General features: G+C 35.0%; 1 protein-coding gene across 3 annotated transcripts in view; it reads left to right on the top strand.

Moving 5' to 3' along the window:
* The window catches only part of LOC127833963 (GTPase-activating Rap/Ran-GAP domain-like protein 3), a 270,432-nt gene extending 248,877 nt beyond the window's left edge, over positions 1-21,555 (top strand). For 2 of the 3 annotated variants that reach the window (XM_052359480.1, XM_052359481.1), the window contains exons 18-27: positions 1,733-1,831; positions 2,151-2,264; positions 3,537-3,706; positions 6,639-6,812; positions 7,876-7,945; positions 11,707-11,787; positions 12,311-12,429; positions 16,198-16,327; positions 17,166-17,380; positions 18,018-21,555. In XM_052359480.1, the coding sequence (XP_052215440.1) occupies positions 1,733-1,831; positions 2,151-2,264; positions 3,537-3,706; positions 6,639-6,812; positions 7,876-7,945; positions 11,707-11,787; positions 12,311-12,429; positions 16,198-16,327; positions 17,166-17,380; positions 18,018-18,152 (1,307 nt within the window). In that variant the 3' untranslated portion in view covers positions 18,153-21,555. The remainder of the gene's footprint in view (positions 1-1,732; positions 1,832-2,150; positions 2,265-3,536; positions 3,707-6,638; positions 6,813-7,875; positions 7,946-11,706; positions 11,788-12,310; positions 12,430-16,197; positions 16,328-17,165; positions 17,381-18,017) is intronic. The other variant, XR_008027702.1, reaches the window with a different exon arrangement.
* Positions 21,556-21,767: the final 212 nt, after the last annotated feature.

The following is a 21,767-nucleotide window of genomic DNA, read 5'->3' on the forward strand; positions in this document are numbered from 1 at the left end:
GACTTTCCTGATTTTGTTGCCCTCGAACAACACTTGAAAATAGATGCATCACAATAAATCATGTTGGTAACATATCTCTAGTTGATCATGAAATAATAAAACAATTTATTTTTGTAACACAATTTTTAAATTGTGCACACACAAGCTTGCAGTCTTGAAACCTGTTTTTATGTCCCCCACCACTATAGTGGGGGACATATTGTTTTTGCCCTGTCTGTTGGTCTGTACGTTGGTCTGTCTGTTGGTTTGGTCAAACTTTAACATTTGCCATAACTTTTGCAATATTGAAGATAGCAACTTGATATTTGGCATGCTTGTGTATCTCATGGAGCTGCACATTTTGAGTGGTGGAAGGTCAAGGTCATCCTTCAAGGTCAAAGGTCAAAAAAAAAGTCAAAGCGGCGCAGAAGGGGACATAGTGTTTCTGACAAACACATTTCTTGTTTCTTTCTATGCTTTAAGACCATAACATTTATTAACAGCCTCTGTAATTCAACAAAACCATATTTTGGGTTATATTTTTATTGTCTGGTTTTATGTTATGGAATTTTCTGTCAATAAAAAATACAACTCAACCTATAACTGTTATTGTTACTGTTTGTGATGTTTCGTGGATGTTTTGTATATGTCATTGTTCTGTTTTATATTACAAAACTGTCAATAAGAAATACTTCAACATATCAGTTGTAATTATTGCTGCTATTTTTTTAATGTTTTTGAGAAGTTGTAGGTTTTAAATTTTTCCTGGAAATATGTATTTTTTATGTGGTCTGGACAATAAAAAGAAGAACATTGCCTATAGGGATATAAAAAGGAAATAATAATGTGTTATTAACATGCTTAATTTGATACTAGCAAACACAACAGCCCCCCATGGTCTTTTAATCAGCTTTATAAGGTACTTAATGTTTTTCCTGTGTGTCTTATCTAGTTTTATGAATTCATAAATATTGATGTTGTCTTCAGTGAACCTTGTTTTCAACGAACTTGAATATTCTGGTATTTTGTTGGGTTATGGTGGCCGGCAGCATCAGTCTGGTTGTTTCCGGTCCATTAATTGAGATTGCGTTAATTGATAACAAGCTTGCATGGAGATCTGTGTGTTTTTTTTGTATAGATTTTACATTCAGTAACATTGGAGTCACATTAATAACTAAATTGTATTCCATTTCACGACAAATCAGACAAGCAATTCACATATATTTTAACAAAAGGACATTTGGACTAGTTAAAGCTATTATCCAGATCTTTTCAACAAACTTTTTCCTAATTTAACATTTTTTTCCCTTTTTTTTATTTTCAGAAAGTGTTACCAATAAAAATATTGATTATAAGAAGTATAACTAATTGTCAGTTGTTCTTTTTACCATTGAGAATTTTTTTCATATAAAATTATCACCTTCCAAAAACAAAAATTGATTGATAGGTACATAGAAGCTGTAAATCCTTGATAGATGTGAGCCTTATTCTGACAAAATTGGGTTTATTGCATGTTGATAAAGTGTCGTCCAAGATTAGCCTGTGCAGTTTGCATAGGCTAATCAGGGACGACACTTTCTGCTTTTATGGTGTTTTTCAAGGAATTCTCTTCTTAGAGATCCTTTTTACGCAGAAAGTGTTGTGTCCTATAAGCCTGTGCAGACTGCACAGGCTAATCTTGAATGACACTTTACGCACATGTGTTAAGCCTGGTTTTCTCAGAACGCAGCTCAGGTCAATTTGTTTTTCACAGAGGACCTTCCAATGCGCCTGATGTTTGACAAAAGCGTCTGCGTGAGACAGATCAGTGTGGTGGAAGCACATGGTTTGCTCATACTTCGTAAAGACAAAGGTAAATGAATAATGTTGTTATATCACATGTTACTCACAAATATATGAGCCGTGCTCTGTTCACAGGAAAGGAGGGAAAGATTTGTGTAAATTTGTCTTATGCTCACAGGAAAAGATGGCAAGATTTGTGTATTTCACATTTTGGTTCACAGGAAAAGATGGCAATATTTGTGTATTTCATTGTATGTTCACAGGAAAAGATGGCAAGATTTGTGTATTTTGTTTTATGTTCACAGGAAAAGATGGCAAGATTTGTGTATTTCGTTTTATGTTCACAGGAAAAGACGGCAAGATTTGTGTATTTCGTTTTATGTTCACAGGAAAAGATGGCAAGATTTGTGTATTTCGTCTCATTGATTTCGAAGCAGAGTCTTCCGAGGTCTGTGCTCGAACCAAAACTGACTGCAGAGAACACAAGATTGAAAAAACAAAAGGTAAACAAGTGGATGTTTGTTTTATTTATCAAATTTATGTAATGTATTGTTCTTCTTGTGAAACAGAAATTTGGAAGAGCTTGAATTTTAATGGGATCAAATGCGTACTGAGTTTGGTACTGAATTTTCTCGTTTAACGTTAACACGTTTTGTTTTGACATTTTTATTTCTGCATGTACGCTTAAGGAAATCTGACTCGCTTATGATACATAATGAGCTGAAAACCTTAAAACACGTCAATTGGAAACAAACAAACAGACCTGATTCGAAAATTTATTAAGTAAATAACAATGTGATTGGCTAACAAATATCTACTTATTAAAATAATTACAAATTGGTAATGTACGGATTTCGACAGATGTTGCCGATTAATAGTTTATTTTTCGCACTTCTCAGGAAATGTTTGTCGCGTACAGTGCATTGTTTCTGCACCTGTTATCTATACTCGAGAAAAATCGGCGATGTCTCTTAACGTTCCACATAGTAAACTATTTAAGCTGTAGACTGAGCGTAATACGTTCCTCTATTACTCAACTCAATAAATTGATACGCAGTCTACAACAATACCGGTCAGAACCGGTCAACGAGACAAAGCATAATCATAATGGTTGGTGTGAAAACAAAGCAGAGGTGTAACAGTACATCTTATCGGCTTAGATAAACAATAAACACTGATTTGTCCCTGAAAGATAAATATATTAACCACTTTTACCTCCCAGTGGTCGGTTAATTCAAGATTCGGACATCAAAATACACAAAAATCAGCAGTCGCTGGTCGCGTAAGACAAAAGTCGCTTAATACAATATCATTATATAGCGAAAAAGCTCCGTGGGATTTCAAAATGGTTGCATAAGACAAAGGTCGCTGAATACAAGTGGTCGCATCCACAAGATTGACTGTAGTGTTATTTATAATTATATCAATAATGTTTACTTTTTCCCGATTTCAATGGTCTTTCGCACATTTTTTTCCCAATCAAAAAGGCACAGGCTGTAAAATATAAAGCAAAAAAAATCACTGTCTATTAAAAGCTCATAAACACTAAAAATCAATGAATATTTCGTACAATATTTCAAAAAATTAAGTAAACACATAAAAAATCAATGTTTCTTATAGCAAAAGCCAAAATTTCAAAGCTAGATGCGGTCTGGTAACATTGATTTAACAAGATACAAAATGGTATAACTTCTTTGTTATTTGTGGGACAGTATATTCAACACATGTTTTTGTACCAGATATTATATAAACTGACCTATGATATTCACTTGCAGGTTGTCACCTGTATGCCTTAAGTCGTCCAGGTAGCAGCCATCTTCGCATGGTGGTTGCCGTGGGTCGCAAGTTGTTGTTGTTCACTTGGAAACATTCCGCTGAGTGGCTTGTCTGGTGTTGCCCCACAGTGGAACTTGACTGTGTCGTGGATGGATTTACGTTTGTTCGTGTGAGTGTGGCAGCAATTCAATTGCTCATAAAAATGTAACTGAAATAGCAGAATCAGTTCAAATTTATTTGATTGTTTTGAATTTGTATATCTTTAATCTTTATGTATATCCATAGCAAGTGCATTTGAATCATTTGAAATGGATATTATTACAAATCTTTGTTTGTGTATGTATGGTAGCAATGTGTGCTCATGAGACTAATTTCTAAACACATTTTGAATATGTGAGACTTCCAAGTTTTAACGCCCCATTTTGCTCACACTTTTTCAAAGTAACATTTGTAGTATTTTTTCCTGATAAGCCTCAAAATGATGAAAATAAAAAGACATTTAAATTGGCGAGATAATAATGATAAATAGCAGGGGTTTTTTGCCTTATATAACAGACGCCGAATATCGGCGTCTTCCCCCACCAAACTAGGCTGTTTTTTTCCCCTTTCAGAACCAAAAATTCCCCCCTAAAAAAAAATTTTTTTTTTTTTTTTTTTTTTTAATAGGAAGACGTGTCTCATGATTATAATATCTCAATTCTATTTCAATTTAATCTTGGCAAACAAAATAAATTATGAAAAAACAATGAATATAGTGCAAAAATGTACAAATGTATTGTAATAATGAGAGAGTAAGTAAACAAATCCCCCAAAAAGGGATTAGCCGCGAAAATTCCCACGCGCACAATTTTTTCCCCAAAGTGGAAAATCCCGTGTAAATTTCCCCCACATAAGGGCTAAAGGCCCCTTCCCCCACAACCCAAAAACGAGAGCGCCGATGGCGCTGAAAGCATAGTTGCAAGATACAGGGAAGTTGCTGCTGAAGTAAATGTTTAGGTCAAAATATACTAAATAGTTTCCTTATATGTTTCGATGTAAAAGCGACAACTTTGAGCGAAAATAAATACAACATTTTGCACATAGAGACCCCCATAACCATACCTTTTCTTGACGGGCATTCTTAGCTGAATCGATTTAAGCAATAAAAAAGATTTGTCATGTTCAAACCAAAAACAAATTCGACTCAAATCAAAATCGACTGTTTTTGCGCCTTTTTTTCGGCCGTTTTCTAGTGGATTGTAACCTTTTGCAGTGCCATTTTTTACTTTAATCTCCAACTTTATCCTATTTCAGAGATTAAGTAGTGAACACCTATGCTTACCCTATCAATATCTCCAAACGATAAAACCAGAACAAAGTGTATAACATGCCTTCGAGGAAAATATGATGATTTGTTTAGAAAGTACAGCCCTTCATGACTCGATTATTTAGTATATTGTAGCCTTAACGATTGCTGACATCACGAGTCGCCCCCCTTGTTAACAAAATGCTCTATTTTTAGAAACGGGAATTCCAAATAGTGACGAATGTGAATGGTTACAAAATGACATAACTATGAAAATAGATACGTAGAATTACATTATTTCACGCATACCATTATGCAACCATCCGTTTTATTTTCCGACTTGATACATTTACAGCTTTCAATTTAATATTTTACAGACACAGCACTCGTCCAGAATTCGCGCGAATCCATTACATCCGATGCCACATTTAAACCGTTAACTCTACTCGTAACGTTAATTTCTGGCTCAAAGTAAATCATTTTAACTTCAATTAACACATCTCTATTACTTTTAAACTCTACTTCATCAAATCCATAGAAAGGCACGTCAGAATCCATGTCATAAATCAGAAAACATTCATCGTACTCCGCCATTTTTTACACATTTTCAAAGAATAAAAGTGCTTTATGCCCCACTTCCTGCTGAGAATATGTTTTAATTTCTATTTATAATTAACCGATGAAATGTTACATATACTTAAACCAGGGCCGTATGAATTCAGTTATGTAAACATTTGACCTCTCACAGAACAGTAAACGAAGGAAATAGAAATTGGGATCCCATAGAAATCAGGTGTGAGGTCACTATCAACAAGAACAGAATTGTTTTACGAACGAAATTTGTTTTAGGTTATAAGAAGATTTTTTGACATAAAACGGTCTTAGAAAAATTCATTAAAAACGGTGTCAGCAATATTCTTGGAAAAAAACGTTAGAAAAACGTTTCCCCCCAAAAAATTGTAAGAATTACCATATACTAAATTAAATTGATATTTCGTCTGATTTTTGATCAGGTAAGGCTTCATAATGGACAACCGACCGATGTGGATTTTCGAAATGTGGTATATACCATAAGCATAGGTGCAAGCACCTATGCTAAAAACCCTGAATAGTGTGTTTTTCAGAAGAATGGAGGAAAGCAATTATTAAGGCTCATATGAAGCCTTCAAACGAAACAAACAGGTCAATCTCAGGTCAATCTTAGGTCAATCTCAGGTCAATCTTAGGTCAATCTCAGGTCAATCTCAGGTCAATCTTAGGTCAATCTCAGGTCAGTCTCAGGTCAATCTTAGGTCAATCTCAGGTCAATCTCAGGTCAATCTCCACTCAAGCTCCTCAATTATTTAAAAAAAAACTGTAAGCTTTTGACAAAACAAAAGATCAAGTTTTAAACCAAAGAAAACAATCTAAAAACCATTCCAATCCAGCATGGTGAATTCTCCCATGTATATTCTGTTATGGTAAAATGCATCTGCTATTTTCGATGTGTTTGTTTTAAATTATGAATTGGTACACCTACGAGATCAAGACAAATTTTTGTACCACATATAACAGTTATTCTACTGATTGTAGCAAATTTGAGTCAACATTGGTTCGAGGAGCTAAAATATTTTTAACCTGCTTAAATGGTCACTGTGTCTGACATTAAAATTTAAGGTGACCTTGACATAATTTAATGAAGGAACTTTGTGTGTCTAGGAGCTGGAATGTGTTTAGCCTGCTCAATGTTCACCCGCATCTACCATAATTTTGGTAGTATAATTTTAATAATTTTGGTAGTTTAATATAACTAAAGTAAAAACAATTGTGTTTCAAGGAGCTAGAATGTTTCGAGCCTGCTCAAATCGTGACTCTCATCGACGGCACGAAAGGCGTTCATGATGGCGTGAAACAAGACAACCAGATCTGCATCGGCTACAAGCATCAGTACGACCTGATCAATGAGAAGAATGGAGATACTCTTCAACTCTTTCAGATCGACACAAATAAGGTTTGAACAAATTTTGTCTTTAACTCTTTCAGATGGACACAAATAAGGTTTGACCAAATTTTGTCTTCAACTCTATCAAATTGTCACACTAATAAGGTGTGACCAAATTTTGTCTTCAACTGTTTCAGATTGACCCAAAAATAAGGTTGGACTAAAGTTTGACATTTCACAGTTGGTGCTGTACTTGATAGACAATAGAGCCTAGCTTTAAAAAAAAACTGTCGAAAGGCATGTTCTTTCCAATGAGTGTAAGATATTGTCTTAAATTAGCCTGTTCAGTCTTCACAGGCTATAAGGTATGACACATTCCACCTAAACTTGATTTTTGCTAAAAAGAGACTTCCTTCAAATGAAAAATATCATAAAAGCGGAAAGTGTTGGCCCTTTAATTTGCCTGTGCAGTCTGCACTGGCTAGTCAGGGATGTAACTTTTTGCTAAATTAAAGTCCGGTTAAGTACCTGGCTTATATAATGTCTTATATGAGAAACTGAACTTGAACATTTGTTTGACATTTGATTTCATGGTTGAGTAGACACAAGAATATCCACAAAAATTAGTGTCCAACCTATAAAATACTAAGTTTCACAGTATTGCTCTGCCATTAGTTCAAGCTGTCAAGAATTTGTTAACAATAAATGGATCTCTACATGTTGTAAGCAACCAACTCTGCGATTGTGTCTGCAGTGTAATCTGGAAATAAGTTCACACTTCAGTACTGATGAGATTTGTTCCCTTGCTTTTAACATATTAAATAGTATGACAGGTTGATAAATGATCCTTTTTATCTCCAATATTTTATAATGCTTAAAAAAAAAAAAATCACTTGTTTTTATGACAATATTCTTGTGTGAAGACACTTACGGTGTCTTCACTTATTAATATTCAATTATTCAATACAGGTTTGACCTTTATGAACGATTATTAGAAAGAGCGTTAAACTAAAGTCTTTAGCTTCATAAGTGCGAAAACAATTTGTATTGTTTTATTTTTTACTTTTAAAATTAAAAAAGCGGCTTATATGACATGAAAGATAAGAACTCTGTTTCTATTGTCATCTTTCAGAATGTGACTCTGGTCTCAGCCATCGACATCTATGAAGACGAGGAGGCTGAATTGCTTCTGTCATACAACTGTAAGTGTCTTCTGTCATACAACTGTAAGTGTCTTCTTTCATACAACTGTAATTGTCTTCTGTCATACAACTGTAAGTGTCTTCTGTCATACAAGTGTAAGTCTCTTCTGTCATACAACTGTAAGTGTCTTCTGTCATACAACTGTAAGTGTCTTCTGTCATACAACTGTAAGTGTCTTCTGTCATACAACTGTAAGTGTCTTCTGTCATACAACTGTAAGTGTCTTCTGTCATACAACTGTGTCTTCTTTCATACAACTGTAATTGTCTTCTGTCATACAACTGTAAGTGTCTTCTTTCATACAACTGTAATTGTCTTCTGTCATACAACTGTAAGTGTCTTCTTTCATACAACTGTAATTGTCTTCTGTCATACAACTGTAAGTGTCTTCTTTCATACAAGTGTAAGTGTCTCTGTCATACAACTGTAAGTGTCTTCTGTCATACAACTGTAAGTGTCTTCTGTCATACAACTGTAAGTGTCTTCTGTCATACAACTGTAAGTGTCTTCTTTCATACAAGTGTAAGTGTCTTCTGTCATACAACTGTGTCTTCTTTCATACAACTGTAAGTGTCTTCTGTCATACAACTGTAAGTGTCTTCTGTCATACAACTGTGTCTTCTTTCATACAACTGTAATTGTCTTCTGTCATACAACTGTAAGTGTCTTCTGTCATACAACTGTAAGTGTCTTCTGTCATACAACTGTGTCTTCTTTCATACAACTGTAAGTGTCTTCTGTCATACAACTGTAAGTGTCTTCTGTCATACAAGTGTGAGTGTCTTCTGTCATACAACTGTAAGTGTCTTCTGTCATACAACTGTAAGTGTCTTCTTTCATACAAGTGTAAGTGTCTTCTGTCATACAACTGTAAGTCTCTTCTGTCATACAACTGTAAGTCTCTTCTGTCATACAACTGTAAGTGTCTTCTGTCATACAACTGTAAGTGTCTTCTGTCATACAACTGTAAGTGTCTTCTGTCATACAACTGTAAGTGTCTTCTGTCATACAACTGTAAGAGCTTCTGTCATACAACTGTAAGTGTCTCTGTCATACAACTGTAAGTGTCTTCTTTCATACAACTGTAAGTGTCTTCTGTCATACAACTGTAAGTGTCTTCTGTCATACAACTGTAAGTGTCTCTGTCATACAACTGTAAGCGTCTCTGTCATACAACTGTAAGTGTCTTCTTTCATACAACTGTAAGTCTCTTCTGTCATACAACTGTAAGTGTCTTCTGTCATACAACTGTAAGTGTCTTCTTTCATACAACTGTAAGTGTCTTCTGTCATACAACTGTAAGTGTCTTCTGTTATACAAATGTATGTCTCTTCTGTCATACAACTGTAAGTGTCTTCTGTCATACAACTGTAAGTGTTTTCTTTCATACAACTGTAAGTGTTTTCTTTCATACAACTGTGTTTTCTTTCATACAACTGTGTCTTCTGTCATACAACTGTGTCTTCTGTCATACAACTGTGTCTTCTTTCATACAACTGTAAGTGTCTTCTGTCATACAACTGTAAGTGTCTTCTGTCATACAACTGTAAGTGTTTTCTTTCATACAACTGTAAGTGTCTTCTGTCATACAAGTGTAAGTGTCTTCTGTCATACAACTGTAAGTCTCTTCTGTCATACAACTGTAAGTGTCTTCTTTTATACAACTGTAAGTGTCTTCTGTCATACAAGTGTAAGTGTCTTCTGTCATACAACTGTAAGTCTCTTCTGTCATACAACTGTAAGTGTCTTCTGTCATACAACTGTAAGTGTCTTCTGTCATACAACTGTAAGTGTCTTCTGTCATACAACTGTGTTTTCTTTCATACAACTGTGTCTTCTGTCATACAACTGTAAGTCTCTTCTGTCATACAACTGTAAGTGTCTTCTGTCATACAACTGTAAGTGTCTTCTGTCATACAACTGTAAGTGTCTTCTGTCATACAACTGTAAGTCTCTTCTGTCATACAACTGTAAGTGTCTTCTGTCATACAACTGTAAGAGCTTCTGTCATACAACTGTAAGTGTTTTCTTTCATACAACTGTGTCTTCTGTCATACAACTGTGTCTTCTGTCATACAACTGTAAGTGTTTTCTGTCATACAACTGTAAGTGGCGTTTTTTTTTGGCCTTAAAAGTGTAACTCTGGAGATGTAAGAAACAATTTACCACAAGTTTAAACTCAGAAAGCAAGTTGACATGCCTGTCAATATGATTATTAAGTTTAAGCACTGAAGCAACAATACTTTTCAAGTGACACCCTATACAAAAATATCTACTACACAGACATTAACCCTTTGCATGCTGGGAAATTTGTCGTCTGCTAAAATGTCGTCTGCTGAATTTCTAAAATTAGCATTTTCTTAGATTTGTTTTCTAAGAATACTATCAGAATAGCAAACAGTTTGGATCCTGATGAGACGCCACGTTCTGTGGCGTCTCATCTGGATCCAAACTGTTTGCAAAGGCCTTAAATACAATTTACGTTCACATATTTGTTAATGGCAAAGAACAACAAAGACATTAACAAACCAGCATTGGATGTGAGAAGAAAACAACAGATCAATTATTGCTGGAAATTCTGAATAAAAAAGCTATTCCATCTCGTGACTTATCATATTTCGAAAATGTTATTCTCTTGTAATGGCATTCTGAATGAGATTAATGTTTCTTTGTGGCATACATGACAGATCAACAGTTTCGCAAACAAATGTTGTGTGATAAGGCAATTATTATCTAATGTTAATGCGTTTTGCTGAACTTTCGACCCAGCTGAAAGTGTGGCATGTCAATTTTGTTGTTTATGAGCAGGAGAATATAATACTCCAAAGGTTTCCAATATTTGTGATAAGTGCATAATTAATCTTGTTTTATAAAATGGAATATGAAATTGGATTATGAGAAAGAATTAAAAATGTTAAGACAATTTCGGTTACACTTGACTATCCTTTTATCTGAAATTATTCAGATGTGCCAGCAAGCACTTCACCCTTTGGCCTTTCCCACTAAGAAGCAAAGAGAATATGGCTATATAAAACCAGCATAATGTATCAACAGCATGGCAGTAGATTGCAGTCTGTTCAGTTTACTGCTGTTTGCTGCTAAGTGTTATCTTAAGGTTTGAAAAGAAGTCGTAAGTCTAGTAAGAAAGGTCTTAAATTTTATCAGATTTTCTTAGGGGCTACAAATGAATAAAAATGCCTATTTGTGTGGTAAAGGGTTGAGTTTAAACCTTTTTATTTCAGCTTTATTGCCTAAGGCTTATTGAACAGCTCTAGAGTCCGTTTCATGGGTAGAACCAGTACTTAGTGTCTTTGGAAGCTGGGTAGAACCAGTACTTGGTGTCTTTGGAAGCTGGGTAGAACCAGTACTTGGTGTCTTTGGAAGCTGGGTAGAACCAGTACTTGGTGTCTTTTAAAGCTGGGTAGAACCAGTACTTGGTGTCTTTGGAAGCTGGGTAGAACCAGTACTTGGTGTCTTTGGAAGCTGGGTAGAACCAGTACTTCATGGTGTCTTTGGAAGCTGGGTAGAACCAGTACTTCATGGTGTCTTTGGAAGCTGGGTAGAACCAGTACTTCATGGTGTCTTTGGAAGCTGGGTAGAACCAGTACTTCATGGTGTCTTTGGAAGAGATCTAAAGTACGCTTTTACAGTGGGGATTCAACCTGTAACCAACCCAGGGAGTAAATTATGCTTAATGACACAATGCGCTCTTGGTTAAATGTGTGTAACCTTTCCTCACGTTCATGTATTTTTCTTTTAGACGCCAGTCACTTCCAGAAGTTGAAAGAAGAGGTATTCAATGACTTTGACATCCACTGGAACTCGGAACCAGTCCATATCGGTAAGTAGAATGAATATGGAACATGGCTCGAATGATGTCTATATTTTAAAAAACAAATCTCATGAAGTCCAAGACTAATCCTTTATATTTTAATTTAGGTAAATTCATAATAATGTAATAGAAATCTGCACCGTTCACTCAAAAATGGATAAATCAATAACTCGAACAGATGTAACAGTCCCTAATCCTATTCAAGCGTACTATTTACCCTTCGGTACTCCAGGAGGTAACAATTCATGTTTCTGTGTATGGCCTAGCAGACAGGGCAAAATAGTTCCCATCTTGTGATAGCTGCCTATTTATTAAGATTAGCCTTTGCAGTTTTCACAGGCTCATCAGGGACTTCACTTTCCGCTGTTACGGTAATTTTTGTTGAATGTTAATCTATTGCTAGCAAAAATCAGTTAAGCCCGTGTCATCCCTGATAAGTCTGTGCAGACTGCACAGGCTGATCTGGGACGACCACACTTCATGCACATGCTTTAAACCCTGTTTTCCCAAAACAAGGTTTATATCTTTTCAGTGTGTGCCTTTCCATACGTGATGGCCTTCACTGCAGATACGATAGAGATCCGACTGATCGTCAATGGCAACCTAGTGAATACAATGACCATGCCTGACCTTACTCTCATATCATCGAAGGTAACCTTAGCATGTGTGGCTGCTACTTTTCCAGGGCATAATTTATGGATAACATACTGAAGTCTTTTATATCATCAGTAAAAAATGTGTTTAAGATAGCTGACTTAAGTCATTTATTTCATCAGTAAACATGTGTTTAAGGATAACTGACTTAAATTTTTTATTTGATCAGTAAAAATTGTGTCTAAGGTTAACTGGCTGAAGTCTTTTATTAAATAATTAAAACATGTGTGAAAGGTTAAATGACTTCAGTCTTTTATTTGGTCAGTAATTTTTTTTTTTAAGGATAACTGAAATATTCAGGTAGCACATCTGTAATGATTTTTCGCAATTTCTTTGAAGATTGAAGAGCCTTTTTACCTGTTTACTTATGGATATCTAATTTAAGCAGGTACTAATGTGAAGTTGTCGTGGCCGAGTGGTTAAGACGATAGACTATAAAACTTTAGGGATTTCTGGACAGGTTCGAATCCTGCCGACAACGCATACTTTTTGCGACGCGTTTTATTTCTTTTCTAACGTAATTTGATTTAATATAGCATATCAGCTATGTTTATTGTTTAATTGTAGTCCGATTTTCCAGCAATAACACAAAAATTGCAATAACTACCTGTATAAACCAAGCTTTGCATCGAAGTACAAAATTTTCATATTTTCACTAGCTGTGCTCGCAAAAATATTGCAATTTTTTCACTTCTCATTGAAATAAATGTTTCATATTAACTCAAAACAAACAAATATTCTCTATTTATCTAACATAATGAAACTTCTTTATAATATGCGTTATTAAATGAAGCTTTTGTCATAGTAGATAGTACATAATTATATATTTGCTTGAATTTTGGTACTTCAGCGTTTGTCCATATAGCCTCTTCAGTTAAAGTTAATAGAATCAAATATGCTTGTGTGCTAAAAATAATTACTTTGGATTGCTTAATAATACTGCTTTCATTCATGTAACTCATTAGTTTAAAATGAAATATGTTGAAATTTTTATGCTTATTCTTCAATTTAAAAAATTAAAACAACGTTATGGCTAAATTGGGTGATTTACTGCTGAAAATGCATGTTGCATTTTTATTTTTATTTCAAAAAGTACACGGTAAATCTGGCTATTTCTTGGTATTTTTGCAGTTTATAGTGTAAAAACTAAGTTCAAAATATTACTTAAATCATAAAAATGATACTATTTTGAATTGTATGACACTTTGTTTTTAACCAACCCAATTTCTACTGGGCTGAAACCACTTACATTTCATGGCGCTCTGCCATAGATAACAAGTTTTAAAAAATAAATTCTGTAAAAGAATACTTATTTCATCTTGTTTAAACTTAAAACACCTTTTAAAAAACTGCATCTGTACACACCAACTGCATGCCAATATTTGAAAATCTGGATGAATTAAAGAACTTTCATATACCCCAGGGGTGCAAATAAATTAGACAAAAGTAGGGATGTCAACGAATATCCGAATATCCGAATATTCGGTCCCGGACCGAATATTCGGATACTATTTTCCTAATCGAATATTCGGAAGAAAAAAATCAAAAAATCGAGTAATTTCAAAGACTTTGTATTCGTGAAATTTGCTTCAAACATTGTACAAAAAGTCGTTCCTCGTGTCATAATGTTTAGTCCGGATAATTCGTCGCTATGGTGATGACAGTATACCGGTCATAAATCCCGCTAATTGCCTAACAAAGACAGTCACTTTGTGTCAAAATTATGATAGGTTCTAATCGCATCGGCAATCAAAACACCGACCTGCACTTGATCCAATGACTCGAATTACATTTAAAATTATCAAAGATTAAATGAGTAAAGGAAAAGCCGACTTGGTGTAAAAAAACAAATAAGACCGTATGGCAATTAAAACACCGACCCGTCTTGATCTAATAACTCGAATTACATTTAACATGATAAAAGATTAAATAAGTAAAGGAAGTGCCGACTTGGTGTGAAAAACAAAAAAGATCGTATGGTTATAATCACGTTGTCCAATCAAAAAAGCTTTTAGAAAATAATTTACTCAACCTCTTACCGAGCAAGAGAATTCTGACGAACTTCAGAGATATTTGCTTGTGAAAATGGAGCCAACCGCTAAACCTCTTGACTGGTGGAAACGTCACGAGAGCGGATTTCCGAAAGTCGCGTATGTTGCTAGGAGTGTTCTATATGTACCTGCAACTTCTATGCCATCTAAGCGCAAATTCTCAACCACTGGATTGCTCATCAATAAACTAAGAAATAGACTCGCCAGTGATCTGGTCGACGCAATCGTGTTTTTAAATAAGAACAATGTTCATGTGCCCAGTGACGCCGATCCGAGTGACTTTTAAATGTGGCAACGGTGTTTTGTTTGCATGTGTTCGCTATGTAAATAATACGTTTAAGTTCAGTTCAAATTATTTATAGATCTAACTGTTTTGTCATGTAATTATTTTGTCGTCATGTAAATATTATGTTTCTCGTTCTATTGTTGATGTACAATATTAAAGCACGTGTTCGCTATGTAAATACTATCTTTAAGTTTAGCTTAAATTATTTATAGATCTAACTGTTTTGTTATGTAATTGTTTTGTCGTCATGTAAATATTATGTTTCTCGTTCTATTGTTGATTTACAATATTAAAAGTTTAAAAACAGTTTTCGTCATTCAATTTTAATAATTAGCGACGGCAATGCTGTGTCAATATTTAGTCACTTCCGGGGAACTTCCGGTAAAAACGAAAGTAGAATTCATGGAGTAATGGTACGGTAAACATAGTTGATTTTTTTCTAACAGATGTTGACCGAATATCCGAATATTCGTTCGGAAGGATGACCGAATATCCGAATACCAATATCGGTATTCGTTGCCATCCCTAGACAAAAGCCAAGTGTGGGGGTGGTTTTGAAAGAATCAGTATATTTAATTTTTTTAAGCATGGAAAGCCTACCTAAAAATTTGCATGTAGTTCAGTGAAATGAGGCTGATTAAGAAAACAATACATTAGATTATATTTGGAAGGTGCCCATTACAGGTGCGCTATCTTAAGTCTGTTTTAATCAGTAAAACATTTATTTTAAAGTATAACTAACTGACAAGGCCAGGTTTGGCGTCTATCACACGTCTCCCTACCTCAAAAGTCAAAGTCACACTTAGGGTACTTAAGTCAAATATGGCCATAAAACAGCTTGTTTTTATGCTCCCCATATATATATATGGGGAGCATATAGTTGCCAGTTTGTACTTCCGTACTTCTTCCATCACACATTGTTTTTTTTACAGTTTCTCATAGTACCTATATTTCTCATAGTACCAATATTTTACCGATCTCTTACATATTTGGCATGTAGGTACGTTTCATGGACCTTTACCTTTTGATGACATTTGATGTCACTGGGGTCAAGGTCAAGGTCGTTGAGGCTAATAATAATAGATTTTCCGTCACACTTTTGTTACAGTTTCTCATAGCACATTCAATATTCTACCGATCTGTTACATATTTGGCATGTCTAGGTACTTTGCGTGGACATCTACCTTTTGATGAGGTTTGACGTCACTGGGGTCAAGGTCACCGAGGCTAATAATAGATTTTTACAGTTATGAGTTTTCCGACAAAAGCAGAATGTGTGGGCATCCGGGCTCTATGGACAAATGTTTGTTCATATAGTCTCTATATGTTATAGCAGGGGATGACTTGATCTGAAGAAAATGAGTATTGTTGAGCATTTATTTTTATTTGTTGGACTTTGATATTCAGTCATCAGTTTTTCCATTTCAGTATGACATATACTTTGCATCTTCTGCGTTCCCTTCCCCGTCCCAGCGAGACCGTTTGGCGGCAGATGGCTTGGATATTTGCTCAACCCCGCCCCCTTCGCCATCATTCAAGTTTCCGCCCTCCCCAAATGGTGAGTATATCACTTTATAGTAGTTTAAGTCAGCCATTTTCTGTAAGGTGATAATATTGTTGGGTTTGTTAAATTATCCAATTAATTTCACAAGTAAACAGAGAAATAAATATAATGAAAAGTGGATTTTATATCATAATCTACATAATATTTGTTGGATTTAATGCTTTTCATACGTGAACATGTCTAACTGGACAACTTTGATGAAATTATAACATCACATCAATGTCAACAATATCTGAGATTCACATAGCAATCTCCTGTTAAAATACCACTAACTGAATTGGAAAATGCTAAGTGGTAGTAATTTAACCCTTTGCATGCTGGGAAATTTGTCGTCTGCTAAAATGTCGTCTGCAGAATTTCTAAAATTAGCATTTTCTTCGATTTTTTTTCAAAGAATACTATCAGAATAGCAAACAGTTTGGATCCTGATGAGACGCCACGTTCTGTGGCGTCTCATCTGGATCCAAACTGTTTGCAAAGGCCTTTAAAATTCAGCTCCAGCGCTTTAAGGGTTAATGCATAATTTGTATGTGTGCCACTCTGGGAAAGCGCTGCTTCATGCATGTGCGTAAAGTGTTGACCGAAATTAGCCTGTGCAGTCTCCTTAAACCAATCAGGGACGACTTTTTCCGCTTAGACTGGATTTTCGCTAAAGATAGACTTCCTTAAAAATTCCTTTTAAAGCAAAATTCTATCAATTCTATTTGTTTTGTAGAGAATGTCTCGTAGAATTTTTCATTTTTGTTTGTTGGAGTTAAATATTTCTAGATGGTTCTGATTTAAACGTTTCAAAAAATCATTTATATTATTTATTTCATTTCGTGTTTCACAGCCAAATCCTCCATGCCCATACGGTTCATCTACAAGATCCCGATCACGTGCCTCACGGGTCACGTGGTGCCAGAGAAGGCTGTGGTGAGCAGTCCGTCAGTCCAGCAGTCCACGCTGCTAGCGCCCGTGATAGGGGGCGCCACATCGCCCGGACTGTTGAGGAAGAGTCCGCTACTGAGGACCAAGAACCTGCACATGGTACCTGTGGAACACGCCGTAAGCATGCACGATTAACACAAGTTATAACCCACAGCCATAGTCACTTAGTTCCTAACTGAACAAAGCACATTATAATAAGCTGCATATGGTACCATTAGATCACGCAGTAAGCAAATGTATTATGGAAACAATGTTGTTCAAACATTTAACCACTGATTAAAATTTGCATGGTTATTTTTCTACCACACACAGATTTGATAATCTGTAATAAATTTTGCAATTGCAAGCACAATATTTATAAATAATTGTTTCAATATTACAAGGTAATGGATGGTTTACAGTAATTGCAAAAACTTGCCAAAATGCTATGGACTTGTCTTTAATGTTCATTCAGACGGTTATACATAGTACACGGAATTTGATTCTTCACATGTTTTGTGGCTAATCAAACAATGATACAACATAAAACTTATTTCAAGTTACCAAACAAAATAATAACCACTCATCATGCACGTTTCCTTGTACTGGGAAAACAAGGCTTAATACAGGGGTTTATAGATGGCCATGTTCCGCCTAAACTGGATTTTCATTTAAAAGGGATCTCCTTAAAATGGAACTACATGCATTAAGCCCAGTTTTCACAGAACAAAGCTCATAAGTGAAGTAGTTAATACATTTTTCACTGACCTTGCAGGAGTATGAACGACACGATTCCTCCAGCTCAGACTCTGGTATAACGATGTTACGCACCACTGATATTTCTCCACCAGAGAGCCCTAACGTAGCTTCATGCAGTGGCGTCGTATTTCATGACTCCAGTAACGTTTGACATCAGCTGATTGCTACTTCACGATTCCAATGACGTTTGACATCAGCTCAGTCCAATATCACCATTCCAGTAACGTTTGAAGTCAGCAGTGTCATATTAAATGATATAAGTAATAATGTTGACGTTGTATTTCACTATTCCAGTAACGCTTGGCTCCAGCTGATGTGCCGACATCCAATTGTACGTCATTGTGCTCATGCTTTATGAGGTCGGATTGTCAAGGTCATGTGTTCTTTCTATTGCGTTCTCACTGTGTTTGTAAGTGTGACGACTGCGCAATTTGATATGTGTTAATGATTTCATTGTGGTTATGTGCTAACAGTTGACATTCCATATTCCATATATTGTCTAGAGTTTGTTAAACTGAAATGTATAGTATGTGCACAAATACATTGATACGGACTTGTACATTATTTGTTGTCTCAAGCACTTATATTATTTAAATAAAATGCCTTCATTAACTGGTTCCATTAATGGTGAATCATACATTTTTAACTAATAATGCTCTGTATTGATATTATATTTTAATCTGTGTTTTTAATTACAGACATTTCAATTTATGATTTGTTATGCATGGCCACGCACAATATGCATGCCACGCTATCGTTGTATTATATAAAAGCGGGTCTGTTTAAAGGCCCTCAAAGGTGACGATCCGTAATTATTTACCGATTTTTAAATATTTTGTTTTCATATTTTATTTATAAAGGTTATCAAAAACAATATATATACGCTATTGGACATTAAAAAATGATCAATACAACTTGTTTTGAGCTCAAAATACAGTGTCCTCCAAGTCAATTGTGTTTACAAACAATCAGTTTATTTGCATCGCTGTTTAATCAGGAAAGTGAAAGTGACTAAGGTCACCAAAAATATATCGTTGATTTCCAACGATTTACTGTATCACTCACAAAGTAGGTCTCTTCTAAATGGTTAAAACATTTGTAGTAATCTAATAAATTACTTTCTGCTGGTAAAAAGTTGTTTAAAATATAATTAAAAATTGAATTTTCTTTCGGCTATTTTTGAAGTTGTAAACATTTCTTCCAATTATGAAATGGGTTTATCTTCCCTAATTCTTGACAACGTTGCAGCTGAGCTGTGTTATTTGCATTTTTTATACAAGAGTAACTGAAATCCGGTAAAAAAAATTAGACCAGTTTATATGCATAATAATGGGATTTGTCACCTTTATAGGGCCTTTAAAACGCGAAAGGATTTGTAAAATTGGATTCTCTTCCATATCAATGCAAGGGACTTAAAAAGTGTTTTGCCTTGGTTTGCTACAATAAAAACGTTATACGTGTGTTTATCATTAGGAACTCTCTGTTTGAAAGAGATACCCTAGTACAAGCAGCAGATTTTGCTTTACATGATGTTATACATGATGATAATTTATGACTGTTTGCATATTTTGTAGTTTTTAGGGTCAACCATTGTCTGTACTAAACTACTAATACACAATATCATGAAACATGATGACAGTTATTTAAATTGTTAATATGTCGTGGTGATTGTCGAGTGTGAATTTAAAACTGTGCTAGTCTTTTAAGGCAGTTTCTAGTCAATGAATTGTAAATATAAATAATCCTATATATTTTTGCACTTCCCATCCCTATAAGTCGTGTTTTGGTGCAATAGCTGGTCATCATTTGCTTCCATTTCCATTTTATGTATGCCTGAATGACCCTGTTTGTATGAAAGTCCCTTCTACAAACAAAGTTCAGATTTCACAACGTAGATGAGCCAAACTCTGTGAAAAGGGGGTTTAATGAATTAGCCTGTGCAGTAATGAATAAGCCTGTGTAGTAATGAATTAGCATGTGCAGTAATGAATTAGCCTGTGCAGTAATGAATTAGCCTGTGCATTAATGAATTAGCCTGTGCAGTAACATAGAAACAAATAACATTGATGGAATATGTGAGTGAACATTTGATAACCTTAATGTACAATAATTAAAGTATACAAATGAACTTGCAATGATGTATTTTCCTTTGCTGTTGATTGGCATGTGCGCTGTCATGTAGATCATTTATTGAGCTGTCTCGTACGTATTTATTTTGTTTTTCGATAAAAAATGTAAATTTGTGCTGGCTTCGATCTTTTCCATAAATTGCATCATTTTAGCAGGCAACGTAGCTTTTAACACGTGTGTAATAGTTTGACTAATGAAGTTTCAGACATTAATATACTCATATTTAAACCTCATGCTGTCGTTGTTGTTTTAAAAATGCAAACAACGACAATCTCACTTATTCAGCGCTTTCAAAGACAGGACAATACTGTGTTGCAGACAGTTTGGAATAACGCTCAATGCAGTACTTGTATGCCACGTGGTGATGACGTCACAATGGAACAAAATGTCACACATTTAACGCCACCTGTGTGTACAAATATGTCATAATGCCAATAATGTAAATTAGAAACAACATTTGCGTCCCAACATGGACATTTATTGATTTATAAACCTTCAAATATAAGGAACTATTTCTTATTTTCAGCTATTAAATACAGTACTTTTTATGCCCCCAGATCGATACATCGGGGGTATATTGTTTTTGGCCTGTTTTTCTTTCTGTCTGTCATTCTGTCCCAAAACTTTAACCTTACAGTAAAGTTTTGCAATAACTTTTGAAATATTGAACATAGCAACTTGATATTTGGCATGCATGTGTATCTCATGGAGCTGCACATTTTGAGTAGTGAAAGGTCAAGGTCATCCTTCAAGGTTAAAGGTCAAAAATTTAAAAGTTTAATATAGTAAAGTTTTGCAATAACTTTTGAAATATTGAACAAAGCAACTTGATATTTGGCATGCATGTGTATCTCATGGAGCTGCACATTTTGAGTGGTGAAAGGTCAAGGTCATTCTTCAAGGTCAAAGGTAAAAAATTTAAAATTTTAATATAGTAAAGTTTTGCAATAACTTTTGAAATATTGAACATAGCAACTTGATATTTGGCATGCATGTGTATCTCATGGAGCTGCACATTTTGAGTGGTGAAAGGTCAAGGTCATCCTTCAAGAATAAAGGTAAAAAAGCGGTACATTAGGGGGCATTGTGTTTCTGACAAACACATTGTGTTTTTTTTTCAAGTATGCTTAGAAAATGTATTGTGCACACTAAAATCGATTCCTAAAGTGGTCAAATGGGATTATAAAGCATGATACATTTTAAGCTTTATATGTGGGCATGCCACATGCATTTATGACGTCAGAAACCACTTGGGGTACCAATATTGCGCTTCCATTGCGGGTTTTGGTTTCTATATAACAGGGAATATATATTACACAGACCGGGTATTTGTTGACTGTTACAGTAGTTGTTACCTGACATTTGGATACAGATATATGCGTTGTTTATGGTTATAATAGTTGAATAAATTGTACGATGAAATACGAGCGATGTTTTTAAAACATGTATACTCCCTCCCCACTCCCAACTTGCAAACGTTGGTCCTAATTCCCTCACAGGCGGAAATTCGCAAGCAATTAAAATCAATGTATGTATACACAATAAGGGGATTACATGCTTGAGAGCATGTGCATCTGTATTCAATAAAACAGTGTTCAATATATGCATCCCGGAAAAGCAACATTTAAAAAACCCA

The sequence above is a fragment of the Dreissena polymorpha genome, chromosome 6 (genome assembly GCF_020536995.1).
Source record: "Dreissena polymorpha isolate Duluth1 chromosome 6, UMN_Dpol_1.0, whole genome shotgun sequence".
Lineage (NCBI taxonomy): Eukaryota > Metazoa > Mollusca > Bivalvia > Myida > Dreissenidae > Dreissena > Dreissena polymorpha.